This window comes from Herpailurus yagouaroundi, unplaced genomic scaffold (genome assembly GCF_014898765.1).
Source record: "Herpailurus yagouaroundi ecotype Mexico unplaced genomic scaffold, PumYag 28, whole genome shotgun sequence".
NCBI classification, from domain to species: Eukaryota; Metazoa; Chordata; class Mammalia; order Carnivora; family Felidae; genus Herpailurus; species Herpailurus yagouaroundi.
This window is the reverse complement of record NW_024412376.1, coordinates 110537083-110562909: the sequence shown is the minus strand read 5'-3', so window position 1 is coordinate 110562909 and position 25827 is coordinate 110537083. Positions and strand designations below refer to the sequence as shown.

At 38.3% G+C, this 25827-nt stretch overlaps 1 protein-coding gene across 4 annotated transcripts in view; it reads left to right on the top strand.

Annotated features, from left to right (window-relative positions):
• Nucleotides 1-25827, top strand: part of SLC4A4 (solute carrier family 4 member 4) — a 304579-nt gene that overhangs the window by 173255 nt on the left and 105497 nt on the right. For all 4 annotated transcript variants that reach the window (XM_040481605.1, XM_040481622.1, XM_040481596.1 and 1 more), the window contains 3 exons: nt 16101-16258; nt 22945-23032; nt 25298-25452. In XM_040481605.1, the coding sequence (XP_040337539.1) occupies nt 16101-16258; nt 22945-23032; nt 25298-25452 (401 nt within the window). The remainder of the gene's footprint in view (nt 1-16100; nt 16259-22944; nt 23033-25297; nt 25453-25827) is intronic.

The window sequence follows — 25827 nt, the reverse complement described above, 5'->3', positions numbered from 1 at the left end:
GAGCTGAGGTCGAAGCTAGAGAAGTAGAAGGTTGAAGCCTGAACCGCCAGCTCCGAGGTCCATACAGTGTGAAGAGCAGAGCCTGCCTGGCTCGTGGACTGTTTTGGGGTGGAGCACATGGTGGGGGTGGTGGGCAATATTTTCTCCACTTCCACTCAAGAAAAGCACACTGCAGTGGTGTTTTTGAGCCATTAACTGTAGACTCTGAGTTGCCTACATGGCCTCCCACCTTCCCACCTCTAATCCTTTGCACTTTTTGTTTTTAAAAGTGCAGTCTGTGTTTTTTATTAGCTACCTTGTCTGGGATGTGGGCCTAGGAGAATGCACATGAAGCATTTCCCCTGAAACTATAATTTTCTCCTGAAGTCATTAACCCTGTGATGCTAATTTTTGTTTTGTCTTCATTTGATTGTTCCCTCTGCAGCCCCCCTCTCCCAATGGCAGCAGGAGATTGTGGGGCAGAAAGAATGAAAGGAACCCTATGTTTAGGATCTTTCTTTTTGGGGTAGGAGAGGGAAGACTGTACACAGATACTGCTTTTTAGATATTAATAGGTAGGGTGAGAGTTAGAAGTAAAGCATTTAAGGTTTGTTTTTTTTTTTCCTTCCTGCTGAAAACACGGTCATTCAAGGACGAGTGTGTCATTTTGAGGGAATGCAGATAAAATGGTGCTATTATTGTGAGGAATTATATTTGTTTTACTGTATAGCTGCACTTATCCATCCACATTCACCTCAGCCTTCTGTTTATCTGATTTTTTAGCCTTACCATGGAGAAGGGATCTCTGCAACCTTCTCAAGTTAAAACTCATGCATCTATAAATTTGGTAGAATTACCTTCCTACAACAGTACTGTACTGGATGGATATATGTACTTAAGTCTATGATGCAAACTGGGGAAGAGATTTCTTCCTAAAATTCAGAAAATTGTTTCTGAATTAAGTATGGTGTCAACCTGTCTTTTACTTTATTCCTTTGGAGAGAAAAATTGTATTGTGCCCCTTTCCCGTATATTCTAGGATGATATTAAAGCCCTAACATGGGAGTAATTATTGTTACCATTCTGTTCCTTAGGTTAAAATAAAATGAAACTGTAGGGTACGAGTATTTTTAGTGCTCAGCCAAGTTTTCACTGGTGCATCTGTTACCCATCAGTATTGGTCAAATATTTGCTTTTGATGTTGGGGAGCATTGAGCATTTGAAAAAATATAGTACTAGTATTGTGTGCCATTCTGGACTCTGCCTTCTCCTTCACTTCATCTATCCAGGCATTCAACAAGTCTTCTGTGTTCTGCCTTTTAATGTTTATAAAATCTCTTTTCAACATTCTATCCCCACTGATGCTCTCTTGGGTCACAGGTTCATAATATTCCTGTTTTAACAGAATTATTGAGGGGTCTGTTATTTACTTAGTGCTATGCTTATTAAACACCCTGAAACATCCTTTCATCTACTCCTCTTACCTCTATGATATAGTCATTTGTTGTCCCCATCTTATAGATGAGGAAACTCAAAGAAATGAAATCATTTGCCCAATATTCTACAGCTAATAGGAGGAAGAACTGAGGTTTGCTGAGAGCTCTGATTTAAACAGCTAAACAATCACCAAGCTTAGCATGGTGTAAAGCTTGGATTCTGGACATAGACAGACTTTGGTTTGAATCCTTGCTCTGCCTTTTCTGGTTTTGTGATTTTCAATTGTGTAATCTCTAAATCTCATGTCCTCCTGGGTAACTAGTGATAACAATAACTTGCTTATAGGAATGTGGTGAGAATTTAATAAGAAAACTCATGCAGAGTTCCTGGTGTGGTATCTGGCCAGGAACCATTGATTTAAAAATGTTAGTAATCATTATTAGTATTACTCCTAATATTTAAAAATTATTGTTGAAGGCCATTGCGCCTCTTAATGATGGTGCTTTTGAATGCAGTTTTACCAAATGGAGATTTTGAAATTTTAAGTTGGGAAGGAATTCAACGTACAGCTATTCTCCAAAAATGGGACTCCCTCTCAAAATTTTCCTCATAGATTCCAGAGAAGTGTAGTACTTAAAGTGTAGTACTTTAGCAGGGATTAAAAAACAAAACAAAATAAAAAAAACAAAACAAAATGAAAAAACTATGAATGGTAGCTACCAACCAACTCAAATATAAAAATTAATTTTCACTGGACTATGCTTGTAAGTTTTGGAACCAGTGAAGGCTCTTTGCTTTTCCCCATAGACCTTTCTCAAGTATTCTGCCACTAAATGGAGCACCTTTTCTGGGCCCTCAGTGTCCTCACCTGTATTTATGTGGAATATAAGGACACCACGACACAGATGTGATCACATAGATTCTGTGCATTTAGCAGACATTTAGTGAACACTTAACTGCAAGGCTATACCCTTATAAGGCACTGGGGAACAAAGTAGAATAATACCTGGTTCCTTTTTACAGGGTTCTTTACAACTCTTTTCAAAGGTAATTTTCTAATAAAAGTCACAGCCAAGTCAGTCAATGAATGCATTGTGATAAGTATAATCACAGAGGGAAGGCTAGCGTTCTGTGGTAGAACAACATCAGGGCAAGTTGGAGGTGTCAGGGTCAGGCTTACCCTCCTTGTAATTCTCGCTAGAGTTTGGAGGCACAAGTTGTATTTAGCACCTAAGGGACAGGGCATGGAGGGCAGGCATCCAGACAGAGGGCATTTCCAACAGAATCGATTAATGAGTATTTCAAGTCTCCTTCCTTGATGCACAGAGTAGATCACCTGTCTGTGTGTACAAGTGGAGTTCATGAAACAACAGCAAAAGAGGGAAAGTAACTTTTATTAAATGTTTACATATTTATTTTGAGAGAGACAAGGGGAGAGAGAGAATCCCAAGCAGGCTCCATGCTCAGCACAGGGCCTGATGCAGGGCTGGATCTCACAACCAAAAGATCATACCTGAGCTGAAATCAAGAGTCAGACGCTTAACCTACTGAGCCACCCAAGCACCCCAAGGAAAAATAACTTTTAAAAACATCACCTAACTCCTACAGATTCTTGATTTACTTTAAATACTTTTAAAGGTGCTTTTCTCTTTATTTGGGTTTTCTGCATTTCCTCTCTCTCTCTGACCCATTTTAGGTTATGTATTAAATTCTATAAATGTGCTCAATGAAAATTTTTACAGATTATCTGTACAGAGCCTAAACTATTATAGGTGCTTGACATTAGTTTGCTATATAAGAGGTTTAGAGGTTTCAGGGAAATTATCTTTTAAACTTTCTAGGTAGCAAAATATATTCATCAGAAATATAAGAGTTTCACAGTGCAGTGAAATAGAGCATTAAAAGTTAGAATTCGTGTCTTGGCTTGACCATTTGGCTGTATTACATGAAGTTTCTTCAACTTCTTGAACTGTAGTTTCTTTCATCTGGAAAGTGGTTTAATAATATATTTCTCATAAGCTTGCTATAAGAATTCAGTAAGGTAGGAAATGTAAAAAGTGTTTTAAAAACTGTAAATAGCTATAAACATATTGACAGTATAATTTTTTAATGATGCAAGACATAAGAAAATGTGACTAGAGATTTTGACAAGTTGATTTTTAAACTAGGTCAGTACTTGAAATTTCATCCTATTTAGAAAATCAGAACTAATGGATTGTACTTAATGTTATATTTAGTTTAATAGCCGTTTGTAAATGTGCTGCTTTGCAGAATCATTTGCATTAATGGTGGTAAGATGTCTATATTTGGAAGGAAAAATTAGAAAATCAAATTTTCACCCTCAGGGGACTGTTTTCATTTTGTATTTTTTTAAAATGGAATAAACCAAAGGAGAAGAGTGTTCAAAAAGTAAAAGCATGTAGCCACAGAGCCTTTTGGCATCTTGTCTTTTTTACTGACTTTGTTTGCACTCTTTCATATTTTATACATTCTGGAAATCTCAGATCACATCATAAATGATCATTAGTAATAACATTATCAGTGATTACCTAAATTTTGGATTCTGTAGGTTATCAATCAATAGCATCTATCTATCTATCTATCTATCTATCTATCTATCTATCATCTGTTTTTAGACCTCTTAGACATTGAGTCAATGGTTTTTAAATTTAGCCTTTGGAAATATTCTTGTAAGTCACAGCTTGAAGATAACCTAAAGGGCAATCAGAGCTTCCATTAAAAATGAAACAAAAATATTTGTAGTAATTATTCCAGTAATTCTGTCTTTTACATCAAAAAAGTCCCACAAATTAGCTTAAGGGATGAGCAAATGATATCTTCATGTAATGGAAAAGTTTTAAGATTATTTTTCTTATGTGGTCTTGAAATAAAAAGCAATACCTGGTTAAGCTATGAAGCAGTGATTCTTCTCTTTTTCCTCCTTCTGCCATTTCCTAATTGGGCAACCATATAATTTACAATAAAGAAATGAGATTTAGGGATGGAGTGTTGGGGTGTGTTTAAGAGATGTTTGTCCATGCTGTTCAGGAACACCCAACCCTGTCCTCAGCCCAACACTCTCTTGAGAAGATCATCAGGGGAAATGTGTACACAGAGAAACAAAGTCCAAGGAACGCTTTATTACTGGCTGAGGCTTTGGCTGCAAACCCCAAAGCACAACCCTGGTGAACTAGGCAGAGCCTTCTGCCTCATCTTAGTATTTTAAAGATGATAGAAGCAAAACAAGCTCCTTGTACTTGGAACTAAAGAGCAGGCCTGCCTTTATACTGGGAACCCCTGACTACAAAGGAAGGCCAAAACAGAGCTTATAATGAGAATAACTATTTTCCCAGTACCTGGGGGGAAAGCTGGTATAGGCTAATTGATTTAGAATTTGACTATTTCAAATCAGCTCTCCTTTGTATGTGGGATGAGAGGTACTGCTGAAAAGTGGGAAGGAAGATGGGAGATAGGGAAAGTCTTCAGTTCACTGTAGGCACTCCACTGGTTTCTAGCCATTAGGTTCCAGGATTCCCAGAGTTTGAGACTCTAGGTCTGCTCTAAATAACATATGTAGCTCTTGGTAGATCAAACCTGTTTTTAAAATTATCCCATTCGTTTTCACAGTGGTCTGCTTCTTAGTGCCAACACCGTTGGAGCCTAATTTTAACCTGAGGACCATATACTTGATTAGGTTATATTATATTGATGTTGAGCAGTGGAAATTAATGATTTATATACTATTGGAAGTTAAAGGCAGGAATATATCACCTCAGATATAACACATTCGGGTAATCTCCCTAGTATGCACAATAGGAAGAGAGAAGGCAGTAGGGAGGCTACTTTCCATGTTGGAGAAACCAAAAAGACTGGGGAAGGAGTGAGCCCCACCTTTTTTTTTTGATATCTTGCTAGGTATTTCACCTCTTCTCTCTTTCAATCTTTACATAAGCCTTTAAAGTATGACTTAGGTTGTGGAATATAGGTTTTTCACTGTGTTTGATTTCCTTTAAGGATTTTCTGTCAAGGGAGAACAATTTATAAGCCAGATTTACAATGAAATAACAGTTTATTAAGAAACTCATCATAGTATAATTATTTTATTAAAGTAAAATGTATGTGTGTGATTTATTTATGCAGACATATATAAATTATAAATCTACTTGATGATTTTTCACATTGTGAATACATATGTATAATTGTTATTCAGATTATGAAATAGAACATGACCAGCATAGTATATTTGTTTTCTGTGTAATGATTTCTTTTCTTATTTTTCTAATTTTCTTCTTTATACCTCATTTGTCACTTCTTTCTCACAAAACTCACTTTATTTGAGTTTCATTTCATTTAGGTGAGGAGCAGGTCACCTTAATATTCAGTCTTTATTTATTCTGAGAGAGTTATTTAGGTCATCAAACTTTAGCGTTTGATCTTTTTAATATTTGCATTTAAGACCATGAATTTTACTCAATGCACATATTTAATGATGTTCTACAAATTTTTATATGTCATATTTTCATATTATGAGTAATATTGATTTTAGTAAGTCAATGATGTATGTTTTAATATCTAAGAAATCTACTTTGTTTTTAAACATGATTCTTGTGAAATTTTCCATCTTGTAACCAATATTGTAAAAATATTGTTAAGTTATTTCAAAGTCTGTGTCTGATCATTTTAATGTGTAGTTCTCTTTTGTTTCTAATTTCCATTTTGTTTTCTTGGGTCCGAGTCATTTGATCTTATCTACTAGTATTCCTAGTAATTCTGATTGAATATCAGATATAATATATACTTGGTAGAGATAATTTGACACTCAGGATGATATTATCTTTCTACAGAGTTCATTTATTTCGCTTTGGGCTGGGATTTAGGTGAGGAGCAGGTCATCTTACTATTCAGTCTGGAATTGAGCTGATTGGAAGTTGGATTTCAGTCTTTATGTGGATTAGTCTATTACTAGTTTGCCTTTGTGCCTTGGGTCTTGTCTTTTAGAGGTCTCAACTGGCATGCTTGTCCATTACTTTGAGACTGCTGAAGGCTCTGCTCAATTTCTGAAGCTCTGCAGCTAGTTAGGAATCATCAAATGCCTTTAGAAGAAAGTCAGAGCTGAATTTAACCTCATCTTTACACAGTGTCGCTTTTTCAGGGACGTGGGTTCCTCAAATTTTTAATGGCATAGTAACTCTCTGATGCCTTTAAGCAGATTACAAAAATTCATCAGTTTTTCTTGCTGGAAGAGTTGGTGTGATGCAAGCTAGTTTACCATAGCTGAAAGTGAAGTCTCTTAGAAACATTTTTTAGGTTGGACATTTTTAGTTCACTAAATACATAGCTCCAGGCCTACAACACCCACACAGACTCTAAATCCTGGGATTCATGATAGAGAAATGTAGTTGAGCCTATGAAACAGATTCTGAGTCTCCTTACCTAACCAGCCACATGGATGAAGATGAGTGAGTCTCTCTCTCTCACTCTCTTCTCTCTCTCTCTCTAATTTTTTTTATCCATTCATTTATCTTTCTATAGGAGAAAACCATCAGCTTGCTTCTTGTCTTCAAGTCATTGTAACCCCTTCCATTAGAAAAAAGTCCCAATGAATCTGTCAAACTCTAATCCATCAAATTGACCATTTTTTCCCAAGACGTAGAGAAAGGGAGTGGACAGAGGCAGAATCATCTCACTCTGGTGAGTGAGAGAGCACTTTTTCCCTCTACCCTAATAGTTAATATTGTTTGTACATAGTAAATGAATACATTTAAACTCAAGTAGCATAAATAATTTACTGAGATGCCGTTTGGCCTTGGCTTTCCCTCCTACTTATGAGTTCCTTAAATCTTAAAGGTCCCATATCTTAGGTACTTCTCAAAAGTCAACCTCAGTGAGATTAAAATATAGGGTGACCATATAATTTTTTTTCTTAGCACAAGACACTTTTTAGTATGAAAGAAGGTAATATTAACAATCACAGTAGGACAGTGGGGGTAAACTGGGACTGTCATAAAGAAACAGATAGGTATAGTAATCCTAATAACTACTAACACAGATTCCTTTGTGGTGGAAGGACATGGTCCTATAGTGATCTAGAATGATTTTGAGCTTAGAAGATGAGTTTGTTTGGGAAGGAATCAGAGCTAGCAATTTTCAGAGAGAATGGAAGTGGAGGGGAGGGGAATCAGGAAAGAACACCAATAAGAAAGCCAGGAATAAGCTCTTTGCCCAGGAAAGCAGGTAGATGTTAGCATATGGACATGAGTCATTAAGCAGGGTGAATTGAGAATAAATACAAATTGGAAGATTAAAATTCTTCTCATTGAGAGGAAAGGAAAATGTATGGAATGGGTAAGTGTAAGCTTTGAAAAAATAATGAGAAAGTATCCTCAAGTTTCTATGATTTGTAAAACATCACTTGTGGTAAGGACATTGAACAGCTCATAGGATCACTTCTAATAAATCAGATTTAAATGACAAACTGTAAGTACTCCTGGTTAAAAATGACTCTTTATAACAGATGCACTTGTTTTCACATGTGCCAATAATGGCAGACAAAAAGAGGTAGGGTTTAAATACCTGCCTAATGACTGAGGAATAATATGGTAGCTTGGACCTATTTACCAGGTGATGCTGTAGATCTGAAGGTGATAGTAAGGAGGCTAGGAGGACGTAATGTTAATCAAATGGTCATCCCAATCAATTGACGTTGGTTAGCAGTTACTTAGTAATGCGTCCTATATACAAAACCTAAAAACTGCCTTCATAGAGGACAGCAGGAGAATCTAGGCTGAGTAGAGTACAGAAGATTGACTTTTCAGTTACCTATATATGACGCATAGTGCTTGTGTGAGTGACTTTTCCGTCATCTCACAGAGCTATCATTCCAAGTAACCTAGTTTCTTGGTACGCTAATACTGTGATCACTGAGCTGTTAGGACACTAATTAGAAAGTAAGGAAATTTTGGAAATTATAAGAATAGGGGCTCCTGGGTGGCTCAGTTAGTTGAGTGTCCTACTCTTGATTTCAGCTCAGGTGACAATCCCAGGATCTTGGGATCAAGCCCTGTGTTGGGCTCCATGCTGAGGATGGAGCCTGCTTGGGATTCATTCTCTCTGTCTCTCTCTCTGTCTCTCTGTCTCTGTGTCTCTCTCTCTCCCTCTCCTTACCTTCTACCCCTCCTCCCTTGAGCCCCCTCTCTCTTAAAAAAAAATACAAGAATAAATATTTATGGCAGAAGGCAAGAGTACACTTCTGAGTAATTATGGCAAGATCTCACTCTGGAAGAAAGAATACAAGCTAGTATAAAAGGAACCTGAAATGCACACATCTGGATTCACAGAGTTGGTGGGGTTGCATTTGTAGCTCCACATGGCAGCCATTTGAGATCTATTTCTTTGAAATTAAAGTTGGCTGAAGGAATTTGTATTCACCGTGTGTGTTCTTGTAGTTGACCCTGCATAGCATCCGGGCTGTGTATCCCTTGGAGAAGCAACTAGTGATCTATAGGAAAGGAATGTCAAACTTTATCTTTGGAATTCAATCCAGATGAGTTTATTGGGTGATTTTCAACTTGATTTAAAAGCCCTAGATTCTGTTCTTGTCTTAATGATCTGTTATTGCGCTTTTATTTCCTGATTATTCTTCACCTTTTTGTTTAATGTTTACAGTTTTTTTCTTAGAGTAGGGTCTGTCTGTCCTCTGCAGTGACCACTGCCAGGCCTTGAACATTATAGGCATCCATAAAGTTTGAAGAGAATTACATGGAGTTGAGAATGGATTTAAATGGGAGGTGAGAAAATTTGTCCAAATTAGCAGTTTTAAATGTCTTCATATCATAACATACCTTATTTATCTCCTAGTGAGAGATAAAGCATTCCTAGGCATAGAGGCATATTCAAGGCTCTGAGAGTGTCTGTATTATAGAAACATTTAACCTTATTTAACTTGGTATTCTGCAAATTTACTTGACGAATACATTTTTGTGAAGGGTCTGGACTCTTCAGTAGACAGAAATCACCTCAAATTAATTTAAACTCAACATGGAATTTTCTAGCTTATGTAATGAGTATGAATTCTTGATGAATTCACAGAATGGAGATGTTGCAGTAACTCAGGGCCTGGGATTTGGGGCTCAGAAATCTCTCTTTTTATCCATTTTTCTTTCCTGCTTTTGTCTGTTTCTTTTGGGTGCCAACCTCATTCTCTCCTAGTGTAGACAGTCCTATGACAGACACTTTCAACACAGAGGGAATAACCTTAGGTGAAGGGGAAAATGTTGATTTTTGTACATTCAAATATTAATTTCCCAGAAGGGTGGTTCCTGGCTGAGTCACACTTCCATCCTTTGGACCAATCACTGTTATCAGGGGAGTTCACTAAGATTGCCATACGTAGGTCTTTTGTCAATTTGGATGGCCTAGGCAGTGGTTATCCAGAACATTTTTTTTTTAATTTTTAAAAAATGTTTACTTATTTTTGAGAGAGAGAGCAAGAGAGAGACAGAGCATAAAGGGGGGGGGTGGGCAGAGAGAGAGGGAAACACAGAATCCGAACCAGGCTTCAGGCTCTGAGCTGTCAGCACAGAGCCCAAAGTGGGGCTAGAACTCAAGAATGGTGAGATCATGACCTGGGCCAAAGTCAGACGCTCAACCAACTGAGCCACCCAGGCCCTCCAGTTTTTCAGAACTCTTAATAGGGAGTTTGAAAAGCCTATTGGGAAAAGTAGAAATAATAACCACCATTTGTTCATTCAAATATCTCAGGCGGTGAGATATTTATTCAGCTTTTCTCCTCAACACTCTTCAAGCATTAGAGATACAACACTGGAAAAAAAAAGGATGGATATTTCTACCTTCATGTAACTTACATTCTAGTGGGGAGGCAGATAATAAAGATGATAAACAAAACATAATATGTTTGTAATAAGTACAGAGAGAAAAAAATAAAGCAGGGAAGAGTAGTAAGAAGAGTTTGTGAGGGGAAGGAGGTTGAAATGTTAATTAACGTGGCCAAGGAAAGACTCATTGATGAAAAGGTGACTTTTAAATAAAGATCCAAAGGAAGTGAGGGAGAGAACCATGCAGACACTACATTCAGAAACAACAGCAGGTGTAAAGGCCCTGAGGTTAGAATGTGCTGGCATTTTGAGGGAGGGCATGGAGTCTTGAGTGGTGGGCATGGAGAAGACTGGGAGAGAGCAGGAGGAAATAAGGTCAGCTTGTTGATAGGAACCAGATAATGCTGGGGTTGTGTCTTGTCCTGACAGCGTTGCCTTCCCTCTTAGTGAAATGGGCTTTGAGAAGAGGAATGACATGATCTGACTCCTGATTTGACTACTCTGGCTACTTTGGTGAATAGATTGGGTGCAACTTGCAGAAGCAGATAATCCAGCTAGGATGCCAATGCCATTATCCAGGAGAGAGATAATCATAGCAGATGATCGTGGACAAGAGTAGTGGCAGTGAAGGCAGTGAGAAATGGTCAGATTCTGGATATACTTTGCATGTGGCTCCAATAGGATTTCCTGATAGATTGGGTATGGGGTGTGAAAGGAAGGTATCTAAGTATCTAAGTATTTAAGATGACTACAAGATTTTGGCTTGAGCAATGGAAGAATGGTTACCATTAGCCAGATGAGGAAGATTGTAGGAAGAACCAGTTTGAGGAGACTGTTGGGAGGCCGGTAGGGTGGGTGCAGTTTTTGGATAGGTGAAGTTAAAATACCTATTTCAAGTGGGGATGTTACAGGTCTGGAGTTCAGGGAAGAGGTCCTGGCTGAAGATACAAGTGTGTGAGTCATCAACATATAGATGGTATTTAAAGGCATGAGATTTGATGAGCTGTGCCCAGGGAGTATGGGTAGATAGGAAAGAGGCACTTGGGGGCTGAGTTCTGGGGTACCCTAGGCACCATCCATGTTTGTTTTATTTATTAAAAAAATTTTTTTGGGGGGGTGTGCCTGGGTGCCTCAGTCGGTTAAGCGTCCAACTTCAGCTCAGGTCATAATCTCATAGTCTGTGAGTTTGAGCCTCGTGTCCGGCTCTGTGCTGACAGCTCAGAACCTGGAGCCTGCTTTGGATTCTGTGCCTCCCTCTCTCTCTGCCCCTCCCCCGCTCATGCTCTGTCTCTCTCTGTCTCAAAAATAAATAAAAACATTAAAAAAAATTTAAAAACTTTTTTTAATGTCTACTTATTTTTGAGAGAGACAGAGACAGAGACAGAGACAGAGTGTGAGCAGGGGAGGGGCAGAGAGAGAGGGAGACACAGAATCTGAAGCAGGCTGTAGGCTCTGAGTGGTCAGCACAGAGCCTGACATGGGCTTGAACTCATGAACTGCGAGATCATGAACTGAGCCAAAGTTGGACGCTTAACTGACTAAGCCATCCAGGCACCCCTGTTTATTTTAGATTAGCTGTTAGTTTCTCTGAGAACACTAGTGTTTCATAAACGAAGTTTGAGGTGTGCTGATCTAAAGGAACATGGCTTTGCAACTACTTCTCTTTAGAGCATATAGAATATGGTATATTTCCTTTGGCCTTAAAAATATACTAATTTCCTAATATGGGCATGACAATCTTAGTAAATGTAACATAGTACTAGTAAGACATTTTTTATTTTATTTTATTTTTTTAATTATTTTTTTTAATGTTTATTTTTGAGAGAGAGACAGTGTGAGTGGGGGAGGGGCAGAGAGAAAGGGAGACAGAATCTGGAGCAGACTCCACACTCTGAGCAAGCTGTCAGCACAGAGCCTGACGTGGGGCTTGAACTCACAAACTGCGAGATCATAACCTGAGCCAAAGTTGGACGCTTAACCAATTGAGCCACCCAGGTGCCCAGTAAGACATTTTTTAGAGGTATATAATTAACTGTGGGATATTCTGCATGTGTTGTGAGTCAGTTAGTTGATTAGTGACAGATCCAGACATAGTAGATTCTAGAGTAAGTCTGTAGAAGCTCTCTAACTTTCCTGGGCATTTGATGGGTTTTGGTCTGATTTTAGTACTACAGAGTTATTCTTTCCACTCATAATATTTATTACAGCTGAATTATATGCGAGGTAGGTGTCCAATGTAATGGCGGATAAACTGTTATAATCCTCAAGAAACTTGGGGAGAAGATTTAAACTTTAACAAAAGTTTGATTCAGAAATGAGTGTTTCAAGAATTCCCAAGAAAGTGGGCTGAGATGGTTTAGTGGCTCATGCTGAGCTCTGAAGAATGTTTAGAAAAGGTAGAAATGTGGAAAGGAAAGTTATTTTATAATGAGTGTGAGAGTCTAACTACATAAAATAGAATGGGATTATGATCAGATTACCTGCCTAACTAGATAGAACAACGAATCTGCTGATGACAATGGGAAATAAAATCAGATTATTATAGATTTTTGTGTCCACTGTTGATAATGGGAACTCTCTGGGGAAAATCCGAGGAAGATTATTCGAGCAGCGATATTTTGTTTTGCATTTGTGCCACTTAGCCATACCCTATACTCTACTCTGTGTTATAGAGAACAATTCATTACTGCAACTTTCTTAGGTGAGAATAACAGTTTTGGCAACTTGATGTTTTTAGACCCTTCCCATGGCTGCTCTTTTAATATTTATAGAATCTAAGAGATTTACAATAATAGCCAAAGTATGGAAAGACCCCAAATGCCCATCAATGGGTGAATGGATAAAGAAGATATGGTATATATATTTATGATGGGGTATTACTCGGCAATCAAAAAGAATGAAATCTTTCCATTTGCAACTACGTGGATGGAACTAGAGGGTATTATGCTAAGTGAAATTAGTCAGAGAAAGACAAATATCATATGACGTCACTCATGTGAGGACTTTAAGATATAAAACAGATGAACATAAGGGAAGGGAAACAAAAGTAATACAAAAACAGGGAGGGGGACAAAACATAAGAGATTCTTAAATACAGAGAACAAACACAAGGTACTGGAGGGATTGGGGACGGGATGAGCTAAATGGGTAAGGGGCATTAAGGAATCTACTCCTAAAATCATTGCTGCACTATATGCTAACTAACTTGGATGTAAATTTAAAAATAAATAAATAAAAATACCAAAAAAAAATCTAAAAGATTTAAAAAATATATATATTAGCAGCGGTGCCTAGGTGGCTCAGTTGGTTAAGCAGCCCACTATTGATCTTGGCCCAGGTCATGATCGCATAGTTCATGAGTTTGAGCCCTGCATCGGGCTCTGCACTGACAGTGTGGAGATGGCTAGGGATTCTGTCTCTCTGCTCCTCCCCTGCTCACATTCTGTCTCTCTTAAAGTAAATAAATAAACATTAAAAAAATGTTAACATTTCTTGGAAGATTAATGGTATAAACTTTGGAAAACTCCCTTACTACTTAGAGGCAGTCATGTTCCTAATATCTAAAAATATATATATCTTGGGGCGCCTGGGTGGCTTAGTCGGTTAAGTGTCTGACTTCAGCTCGGGTCATGATCTCACAGTCTGTGAGTTCGAGCCCCGCGTTGGGCTCTGTGCTGACAGCTCAGAGCCTGGAGCCTGCTTCAGATTCTGTGTCTCCCTCTCTCTCTGCCCCTCCCTCTGGCTTTGCTTTGTTTGTTTGTTTCCATAAAATTATTAGCTTTGATGTCCTTGCTTTTGCCTCACAGCTTTCTTCTTATACGAAGTGCCAAACTAAAAAAACAGTTTTATAAAAATACTAACGAGAGTGATGGAGTTGTAGGGATCACTTCTCATGTCACATATTTTACCCAATTAAGAATTTTGTAAATAGGGGTATCTGGCTGGCTCAGTCAGTAGACCATGTGACTCTTGATCTCAGGGTCATGAGTTCAAGTCCCACATTGGGTCTAGAGCTTACTTGGGAAAAAAAAAAAGAACTCTGTAAATGGAAATTGTTACTATAACTTTTTTATGAATGGGGAAAATTGGAGGCATGCCTTTCACTTTAATCCATGGCAAAAAGTACTGAGTTCTTTTTATACTAGTAACTTTTGACCTAAGAGGAGGGACGTTTATGTTGATGATAAGTATATATCAGAAGTCTGTTGTCTTTCATACGGTCCTGCAAAATTCACATCTCATTCTTCCACGATTGTTGAAATGTTTTCCTTGACCTGTGGGAGGTATTTCCCACTCACTGAAGAGTGCTCCATCAGGCCTACTCTAAGTGGGAGTTGGGGAGGGCAGGGAAAGGGACGAATAACACCTACAAGATAAGCCTCCCAAGAAAACTACTTTAAGCCTTTACCCCTCTCCTCAAATTCCCACATCCCTTTCTCCCTCTTCCTCATCATCTCACTTCTCAGTTCTCTTCTCCATAGTTCAGGATTCCCTGAGCTCTTTTTGCGGTTGTCCTCTTTGTCTCCTGCAGAAATAATCTGTCTCATTAACATTCCAAAGTGTTAGCACACGTGCCATTTAAAAGAAATTCTGTTTTATGTTTTCCTTTACCTGTCTTCCTATTTCTTGCCTTTTCTTGGTAGCAACATTTCTCAAAATCTCTCTACTCCCTTGTCTCCACTTCTTCACTTCTCATTCTTCACTGGGCACCACTCCCCACCGTAGCTGCTCTTGTCAAGATCACCCAGCACCTTCTTCTTGACAAACTCATTGGTCCATTCCTGGTTCTCATCTTATTTGAACTTTCAGCAGCCTTTGCCTCAGCTGATAAGCTTTCTTCATTGAGCCCTTTGTTCACCTGATTGTTGATGAAGTCCTGGTTTTCCTCCAACCTCACTGGCTGCTCTTTGTCAGTGTCCTCTGCCTATGTCTCCTCCCATTTCTATGAAAGATAAAATGGCCCAGGGTTTAGATCTTATCCCTCTTCTTTATCTGTACTCCCATTCAAGGTTGTGTCATCCTGTCTCATGGTCTTAAACTCTTTTTACATGGTAGTATCTTCTAAATGTATGTCTTTCTACTCCCCTTTTCATTTGGATTTTTAGCAGGCAAATCCTACCTAAAGCATTCCAAACTCTTAATTGTGGCCTTCAAGGCCCTTACCACCTGGCTCTCCCCCTTACCTGTGCAACTTCATTTGCTGCTATTTTCTCTCCTTTGCTGCTTTAGCTCCTACCACATTCACCTTCTTACTAAACCTCTCTGCCAAGCTCTTTTCTATCTCAGAGCCTTAGCACTTGCTGTTCTCTTTGCCTAGAATTTTCTTTAGGCAGATCCTGGCATGGCTTGTCGCCTCACTCCAATGTAAAATGTGCTTCTTCAGAGGCTTCCTCTGACCAAGTAGGACCTAAAATAGTACCCTCTTAGCTATTATATTTTTCCTTCTTAGCATTTATCACTACTGTAAATCATATTTTGTTTCTCTCCTGCTGAAATGTGACCCATGACCCAAGGAAGGCATGTAATTCATTGATCCATCCTGTATCCCTAGAGTGTAGATCAATGCCGACCTCATAGTAGACTCTGAACATATGTTTATTGAGTGAGTGCATAGATAAATGATTTTTTAATATGTAAACATTGTTTTATACGTAAGCCATGTGATTATACCCTCACTATTTTTGAATTCAAAGTCCAGAGTAATGTTTATTATAATAGAATGGTTAAACACAATAGAAAAATGGCTAGCTAGAGCCTGTTGTGTGGAATTTCCTTGAGTGATATATGGAGGGGCTCTTCTTGTTCCCTTTTCTGGAAATAAGTTGTGTTTTCTTGGCTCTTCCCATGCAGCTGAAGAATAAGTTCATGAAAAAACTTCCACGTGATGCAGAAGCCTCCAACGTGCTTGTTGGGGAGGTTGACTTCTTGGATACTCCTTTCATTGCCTTTGTTCGGCTCCAGCAGGCGGTCATGCTGGGTGCCCTGACTGAGGTCCCTGTGCCCACAAGGTAAGCTACTCCCTGACCTGCTGAGGTCCACAATGTGCTTATAGGGAAATCATGGCTAGATAATCAGTGGAATGAGGATACATCCAGAGCAGGCATATTGGAGAGGTTTAATCTGAAATGATGACTTAGCTCATCTTTCATGCTATCAAATTACTTGGCACTTGTATAGTAGTAATAATAACAATTATAATAACCAACTGGGCCATGTACTAGTTTATTCTTATGGATTAGTCATTTAATTCTCATAATATGTTTAAATTGTAAACTATGGGTATGTGTATTTTACAGATAAAGAAACTGAGTCTGAGAGTTTAAGTAACTTGTCCAGGGTCATACAGATGGTCAGTGATTCAGAGGTCAGAGTTGCTCTCATTTGCTCTATGTTTTATCAGAAAATTGACAATAGGTACATACATATATACATACATGTAAGTATATATGTGTATATATACACATGAATATATAAAAATCATTAAGCTGCACACTTAAATTTGCACACTTTATTGTTATGTGTTATATACATTCTTATCCTAAAAGGAAGCATATTACAGTTAATTATGATCATGTACTCACTACACCACGCAGCACCTCAGAAGTCATCCAGTTTATCTGCCTTGCTGCTGAGCTCGAGAGTTAGAAGGCTGATTTTCGGAGTGCAGTAGGTGAATAGAAGTTAATGCTTCACTTAAACTTGTGCTGAAGAAGAGTTTAAAGAGAAGCTTGTAATCTTTGACTTGACACCATAAAACCACCATATGAATAGGAACTTTGTGGGGGGTGCTTTTTGTGGGTACAGGGCAAGGACAGGCGACTTTTCTCTTTTTAGGTTTCCTCAGGTGTGCAGGAAGGGTTGTGAATCCTCAGTGATCTCAGATGGTCTTGGCATGATAAACTGACAGAGACAAGGGGCTCCAGTTTGCTTTGAGCCAAGTTAGGAGGAAAATCAGAACATTTCCTTATGGCCTCCCCATTCATAGATTACAGGCTAGTTTTTCTTTCATACGGGTATTTTCTCCCTATTTATATATTTCTTAGACACTATAGACCGGAATAATACTGGTCATTAGTAGGCAGTCATTGGACAAATGGCAGAGGGAAGGAGAAGATTGTAGCTTATTCAGTTGATGGGATTATCATGATTTGTGTTTTCTGTAACTTAGTTGTTCACTTGAAAACATTCCAGCAGAGCCTTGCAGTTCTATCTGAGCAATCACCTGGCGAACAGCTAGCTGACTCAGATCAGGGCTGACGTCCAGCTCTTGTGCTCCTATGGTTTTGTTTATGTCTCTGTGGAATGATTTTTACTGGGGCTTGAAAGAAAAAAAACATGCCAAGAAGTGTTAAATTGCTCTTGCATTTTCATTTTTCTTACTTTTCTTCTTTGGAGGCTACAAGTAAAAAATATTGTAGAGGGTTTTTTATTTAACAATAATACAAGTTCATTGAGTAGCAAATCGTGACTATCTGTGTATCCCTCTTATCATCTGCTCCTGTCTGGCATATTCTTTTCTTCTGTACAGGAGAGTGGTACTAGTCTAGAGGTGAAATACAGCATCATTTGAATTAACAAAGGGAGCCCGGCAATTCAAGGGAGTGTAATTCAATAATGTCATAAAACTATTTCAGGGCAATAGTCTGAACAATATATCCAAGCATGTTAACATTTTTCCAGGAAATATTTTTATCCATTTGCTGTCCTCTGAACTGGTGCCTGCTATAATCAGTGCGTAGGGAGTCTCATTAGCCTTTTTGTGTATGAGTAATGTGGGGCCATTTACAATGGCTGCATCCTGTGAAATCCAATCAAGGAAATCCCACAAGGAATGTGGTAGTCGGTTGTGAAGAACTGCCCCGTACTCAGCCTTGTGCTTTAATATGCTGCCTGTTGTACTGCAGGGAGACCCGAAATGTCTGTTGTGGTGTACATTTTGTAATGGTCATTTTTCCTTTAGAATGTTATGCTCTTATGTTTATTATTGCTATTATTGCTATTTATGATAAGTGGTATTAGTGCCATGCATCTTTTAGGAAGTGTGGGTCTCACAGCTCTGTGACTGTAGTGCCCACAAGATTCAATACCCTCCTATCAGCTTAGCTTTCTGCTTTAGCTTTCTGCTTGCACCAGGGCTACAGCCAACTTAGTGGATGTTCTCTGCTTAGGAGTCCTTCTTGCCATCCATGTGAAAGCAAACGAACCATTCTTTTACTCTTCGCGACTTCGTAGGATGTGCTTATGATTTTCCTAGCATCTTGCATACACTTTGCTTGGTGTCATCTTATATCTGTCCGTACAGGCTGCTGCTCACTCCTATTTATGAGCTATGTAGGGGATAATAACTATTGTTATTCCCACTTGACAGTTGAGAGATGGAGGCAAAGGGAAGATTCACAATCAGTGCTAGAAATAGAACTGCAGATTTCTGACTCTGAAGCCGGGCTTTTAGGGAGAATCTAAGGAGCTATTTAGAATGGATTAGAACAAAATACTTTAGGGTTTTCCCATGAAGAGAAATCAAAACCCCTGATCAGTTTGTTCTTTTCTGATCTTGATTTTCACATTTAAGACAAGTAGTTATTCCATAAGTTCTAGTCCTCTAAAAATTTAGAATGTTTACCCTTTTCATATCACTGTAAGTTAGTATATATTTTATGTGATACATGATGATTTGCCTTAAAGAGCAGTTTGTGCTTAATTATCAAAACGATAGAAAATCTCATTAGAGGGATTGGGACAATGGTCTAGCTAGTTCAATTCTGTCTTGCCCAGCACTCTAGTTGCTAGCTGCTATTTATCGTATGTAATGTGGTTGGTTGTGGTGGGTTTATGGTCTTCATGCATCTATTGTGGACGCTACAGTTCAGCCATAATTTCCAAAACTGCTAAATATGAATAATGGCTTATTTGATTCACTGCTGTTTTGAGAGCAGGGAGTAAAGGATTGGTACATGCTGAGTTTATTCTAGAAATAGCTGTGATATATCAGGAAGGACGGGGGGGAGGTGCACATCCTTTCTGCAAAGATTGAGTGGTTTAGGAAGGCTGGCTCTTCTTCTGATATTGTGCTCTGTTTCTGCCTATAATTATTTTGTGAATATGAGTACAGTCCATTGGTTCCGGACAGAGATCATCTGGTACTTATTTTTGTTATGGAGAATGCTAGAGGCATCCTCCCCAGGCATAATTAGGTATGTGAAAAAGCTCACAAGAGTAGAAGGGCCTCATGAAGATTCTTGAGACAGCTAGCACTAGTAGATTCTAACTATGACTTTATTTCTAGTTATGAGTGAATAAAAAGAACTCAGTAGCATAAATTAATTTCTTTTCCTCAGCTGTCAACATGGGCTGTGCCCTTCGAGCCACACAAATGTGGTGTTTACTCTAATTTGTTAATAAGGAAAAAAAGCTTCTGGTTAAAAATAACATCTGTCCATTGACAAAAAACAGCTTGGGTCATGAAAGGAGTTTTCAGTACATTATAAAAGCTGAGTTTGGCAAGATGTACTTGTGTCATAAAAGTTGTAACAGCTTTTGCTTCTTCAAGGGGTTCAAGGGGAAAGAACATGTTTCAGGCAGAGGGAACTTCAACTTGATGAGTTCTTCTGTAATCCTAGTTTTCTCATCTCCTTTTCAGTAATGCAGTCCAAAATCAGGGGCTTCTTCAGGGTTTCCGTCCCTACAGATGAAATTCTTGACCTGAGGTGATGTTTCCTGCTACTTGTAGATGGCCAGATTTCTTCTCTGTATCATTTTGAGAGGTTGAATTTACTGAATGGTTCCTGACTGGAGTAATGGGAAAGTTTAGCTGATATGTAACATTTTATTTCTATTGGGCACTTAATGATTTTCCACTAAAGAACAAATCAATATATATGTGTTAATAAATATTTGTACATTATATGTAATATATATGCATTTTTTTTTTCAACGTTTATTTATTTTTGGGACAGAGAGAGACAGAGCATGAACGGGGGAGGGGCAGAGAGAGAGGGAGACACAGAATCGGAAACAGGCTCCAGGCTCCGAGCCATCAGCCCAGAGCCTGACGCGGGGCTCGAACTCACAGACCGTGAGATCGTGACCTGGCTGAAGTCGGACGCTTAACCGACTGCGCCACCCAGGCGCCCCTATATATGCATTTTTTAATAAAAAATACATTACCACAGAAAGAGAAATCATACCTTTATATCTAAGTTAGTGAAACAGTATAATTCTCATATATTGGGTTTATTGCTCTAATGCATGTTATAGTCACTATTGGGCTGCTACTTCCATTCATTATTCGGTATTATTTAGCAGAGACTAGAGGAAATATTTACAGAAAATATATTCCCTCATCCCAGAGGGCTTGAGTTAGAGGCTCCATTACTTTGGCTCTTGGGATGGTTACCTATCTCATCTGCCAAAGTTTATATTTGAGGACTACTAATAAATGAGAGTATTTGTCTCGCTTTCTAGCAAGGTAGTGTTTTGTCTTTGTTGCCATATAGTCAGCCTGATAGTTCATGTGTCAGTTGGTAAGTGTGTATTTCCATAATGTGTGTTTGTAAATTATAATCATGATGGCGATGCTACGGCAAGGTAGGAAGAGGTGCAGAGTGGGTCCAGAAAGATCTTAGGTATTATGTCTTACTGAAAAACTAATATTTAGACACATTAAAATAACAAAAAATGGCAAGTAAAGGAAACCATTATTTAAAAATGTGTGAATAAGTAAAGGATCCAGGTAGTCGATAGTCTCTCTTTCCGCACTGCATTCTCCCCCTTTGCCCAAAACTATGTTCTTATTGTCTTGCCTGACAGCTGGCCGTTGCTAGACTGGCTAATAGGACTGGGCAATGTGACCAGTATTGTAGGTGTTCCTAAATGGGATTTCTGTTTTGCTTAGGTGGTTAAATATTTTTTGCATATGTTGCACTCAAATCAGTGATCATTCCCTTTAGTATCGTACATTTTACTGTCATTAAGAAGCATTTCATAATACTGTATGTAGGGGTGTATAATTTAGGTCCAACTTCAAAGGAAGAGAAGTTCTAGTATCAACTGAACTTCTATATTAGAATAACTAAATCCAATTTTAATAATCACTTCCTTCGTACTTGAACAGACTTTCATTCCTGCTGATTGCTTTTGCTTTTTCATCCACCGTGATAATACTTGAAAGCGAGTGTGCCGCCTCATGCCAGAACTGGTTTCTAAGCAAATAAGTATTGAATGGTTTTATAGCTCTTTTGATATGAAGTCTGAGTGTTCAAACTTTCAGATACCTTCTTACATTCTTGATTTCTTTTTTTTTTTTTTTTCCTTTCCCCTTTGGACTGAATTTTATAATGAAAAAAAAATTTATTCAAGGGCTTTTTGGGACAGACCCTAACACTTTGAAGAGTACTTGCTCTCGGCCCATTTTTATTTAAAGTGAGGTATATAGATAAATAAGTATAAAATAAAATTTTATTAAGCAAATCCCATCCCATCCCTGGTCCCATAAATTTTTACCTAAGATTTCTTGTCCCCAGCTAAGTATCCGCAACATCTTTCCCCAGGACGAGCCGCGGGAGTCATTGTGGGTTAGCTTTTCTCTGTTGAATTGTAACCCCATGTATAGGTTGGGCAGGTAATGTTAGGCACATTGTGTGTTGAAAATAACAGGAGGTGAGAAGGCCTATCTACTGTCTCTCATTTACTAGGCACGTCTTTGGCTCATCCACTGACCTCCTTGAGCCTCAGTATCCTCACCATTAAGCGGCAATAGGATACCTCTCCTTATTGCAAAAGGGTATGTGGCGTTTAAATGAGGTGATGAATATGAAATGTTTTGCAAACTTTAAAAAGCTGAGCACATGTGATGTGATTATTTTTATTGCCCTTATTGTCTCCATGTTAGGTAAGACACGATTATAAGCAAGGCGGAGATGTATCCAGTGTTGCCTTTTATATATTTTTTCTTATTCACTTACTTACTGGGTTTCTTCCTCCCTAGTTGAGACATGAACCTAAGTGGGGATAAGCTCATTACTGCAAATTCCAGGACCTACTTACTGTGGAGCAGTGCATGTACATTATCAAGAAAACAAGTTTGGGAAGGAAAATGAGGACACTCACAAAAGAATTTTAACTGTCCATGAAAGATGCTTTATTTCGAGTTTCTCTCATAGTTTTCTTTCTTTACTTTGGCTGTCAGCATGTGGCTTACTTCTAGAGGACTTGGTTTTTGCTGACTTCCAGTCACTTCTGAGCAGAAATATTTCTTAAAAGTATGGAGAGGATCATTTGTCACTGTTCATATTGAGTAAGGAAAAGTCAGAGAAATCTGAAGATGTACTAAGTCTTTCTAGTTATTGTGCTTAATGGGTTTTCTCCACAGATTCTCAAAGTCAGTAGAAATGGAGATAGAAGAAAGTTTAGGAAAGAAAGATTGAATGACTCCTAAAGTGAAGTTTTCCTATTCAGTAAATAAACTTCTCAGGGTTTCCATGTTAAATTCTTCTTTGCCGCCAAAGAAACAACAATTTGTATTTCATGATAGTGTGAAAGAGTATCTTTCATATTACCATGAATATTACCTTTGTCTTAAAGATGAATTCTAGACCTCAGCTTTTTACAAATAGGAGAAACGTGTCTCAGTGTTATGTACATTGACTTTGATGAAATGTGTTTTATAGCCTTTGCTTCTTTCCTCTTCCATTAGGTTCTTGTTCATTCTCTTAGGTCCTAAGGGGAAAGCCAAGTCCTACCATGAGATCGGCAGAGCCATTGCCACCCTGATGTCTGACGAGGTAGGGGATCTGGAACATGGTGATTTGTGAATGTCCCGCTTGTATAGTTTTCATGCTATGAATTGGCTATCACAATTTACTCAAGTCAGAGTATGTGGTCACCAGTCCTCTTTATGGCATAAGGTACAGTCATTCATGGCAGATGTGCTGGTCTCGACACAGTTTTCAAAAAATAAATTTTATGTTGGAATAAAACATAATTTCCTTTCTTTTTCTAAGTATTTGCAATTCTTAAAAGAGATATATGTTAAATATTCTTTAAAAAGTTCAAATCACTGTATTAACTTAAACTTTACCTCTGAAAATGTTTAATATATTCACCCTGGGAGTTCAAGTGTCCTTATACCATATTGTTTCAGAAATAATGGGTTCTATAAAGTAATGCGTAATAAAATGGATCATGCATTTTTTCCTTACGTATCAGAAAGTACCTGTTTTTATGGTCTTCTTATCTTGTGGGAAGGAATTACACACTTACTAAAATGCATTAGCAACTGTTACTGCAGAGTTTCTAGTGCTTTGGAATTATAACCTTACTCTCATAACAGCTTGAATGTTGTTCACACATTTTAGATATGATGAAACCCTAAACTAGTCTCATAGTAGGAGAACTACAATTAGGATATGGGATCACTGATTTTCCTTCTGTGTCTTTCTAGCTTACTATTTTCCCAAATGTTTCACTTTTGCTTTATTACTTAATTTGTTAGCTCTTCCATGTGTTAAGTGAAGAATAGGGCATTTAGTTATGGAAGCTTTATTTGGTGATTACTCAGATGGTTACTTAATGTGGGACTGAGAGCATTTTTGATGTATAGCTATGCTGGCTTTTCCCCCTTGAGGCAACTAAGCATCTCAGGGGGCTCTTTTATTTATTTTCATGTGTTTACATTTTCTTTAAAAAAGAATCCTTCCTCCTAAGATGCAGTAATTAGAACTGCCTTAGGCTCTAAATGACAGAAAAATCTGATTTATAGTGGCTTAAATTATTTGGGGCTTATTTGGAGGTAGGCAGTTGCTAGAGTCGGTTTAACTTAACTGTTTCATGATCAATCAAGAGCCAAGGTTCTGGCTTTGTGGGCTTGAGAGGGCCACTGCAGTCAGGTCCAGCCATCTCTTCTGTATTCAAGTTTGGAGGAGGGGGAGGTTGAATACAGAAGGGGCGTGGAGCGGGGAGTATTGGGAGACGGAGGGTGGGAATGTTAGCCGTATCAGTCTAACAGGTATTCTAAAGGTTTCTCAGACAGCTTTTTTCTTTCATCTCATTGGTCAAAACTGTCAATTCTTATCTGCAGGGGAGGCTGGAAAAGTGACCCTCTCTAGCGGCTAGAGCACCACAGATGAGATGCTGGCATTTGTAATGCCCTAATCTCAACCTCACCACCCCCCCCCCCCAGACCATTACATGTAATTTGTTTCATAGCTTTTAAAAATTCTTGTTGAGGAGAAGAGATTTACTAGCAATCTTTAAGAACAGGTAAGGATGTTGAACAGGAGCCATCTTCTGTCCTGGAGACTAAAGAATTTGACTGATGAGGTATGAAAGGCTTATGCATAAAGGACTTTCAAATGGTCACCTAGGTTAGAAGAATGGAATGATTAGCAAAGAGGATTATGTAAATTCTGGAGCTCCTTCTTGGATATCTGTATAAAAGACATGAAGCATCTGCTGCCTTGGCTGGTTTAGTTATTGCCTTGCTAAAAGGTTAGACAGATGATCACCTGCTTAAAGCCCTTTGCTTTATGTGTTACCAGCATAACTTAGATTTTTCTTTTTTTAATAGCTAACATTATTTGTGTTCGAGAGCTGCAGTGTTTGGGACTTAACCCGATCTTAATCCTCAGCTTGAACTTTTCCTTTTTGAATTACCAGCAATGGTTTGTCCCAGTCATTTTTATTTCAGAGAATGATTCTTTTGTATATTTCTCCAAACCATTTTCATCTGGCTTCCACAGCAACTCTATCAGCAATGGTACATACCAGTGGGAGATGAAAGACAGTGTTGTTTTACAGTATTGATTAAAAAGACATATAAAAGAAACACAGCTGTTTTCTCATGCCTCCACTTATATTCTCTGGGTTCAAAATCAGAATGCCAAAATAGTTTGGGACAAGCTGATAGGAAATATGAGAATATGATTATATTAAACATATATGAAATAAATGTTAAAGTGGATTATAGATTGCCTTTCTGAGGCTCAACATGCTGTGAGGCATGTAGAGAGTTCTCTTGTTGGATCAGCATATCTCTTATTATTCTTTAGGTGTTCCATGACATTGCTTATAAAGCTAAAGACAGGCAGGACCTGATTGCTGGTATCGACGAGTTCCTCGATGAAGTCATTGTTCTTCCACCTGGGGAATGGGACCCAGCAATCAGGATAGAGCCTCCTAAGAGCCTTCCATCATCTGACAAAAGGTAAATTATCCGGCAATTGGGAGTTTTCATCCTTGAGAAGGAGGTTGTGCTCAGAAAAGGAAATGGGGTCAGGTGACTGTCCTAATATTGTGTTTTTAGGTTCACATTTAACTTGATGTATTATCTCAAATGAATTACGTATGTACTTTGGTTTGACATTTCGTCGATGCTGTAAAATGAGTGTTAAATGTTGTTATCTTCTTCAGTGATTGCAAATTAGAGATCTCAGATTATGATATTGGAATACATCATAGAGATTTTTAGGAGGATGTGTTGGGGACTTCCTGCACATGTAGAAGACTGGTTTACTCAAAACGAGTCCCTATAGATTTAAGAGGTTAAAAAATCGGGTGAGACCATTTGGAGAAACCGTTT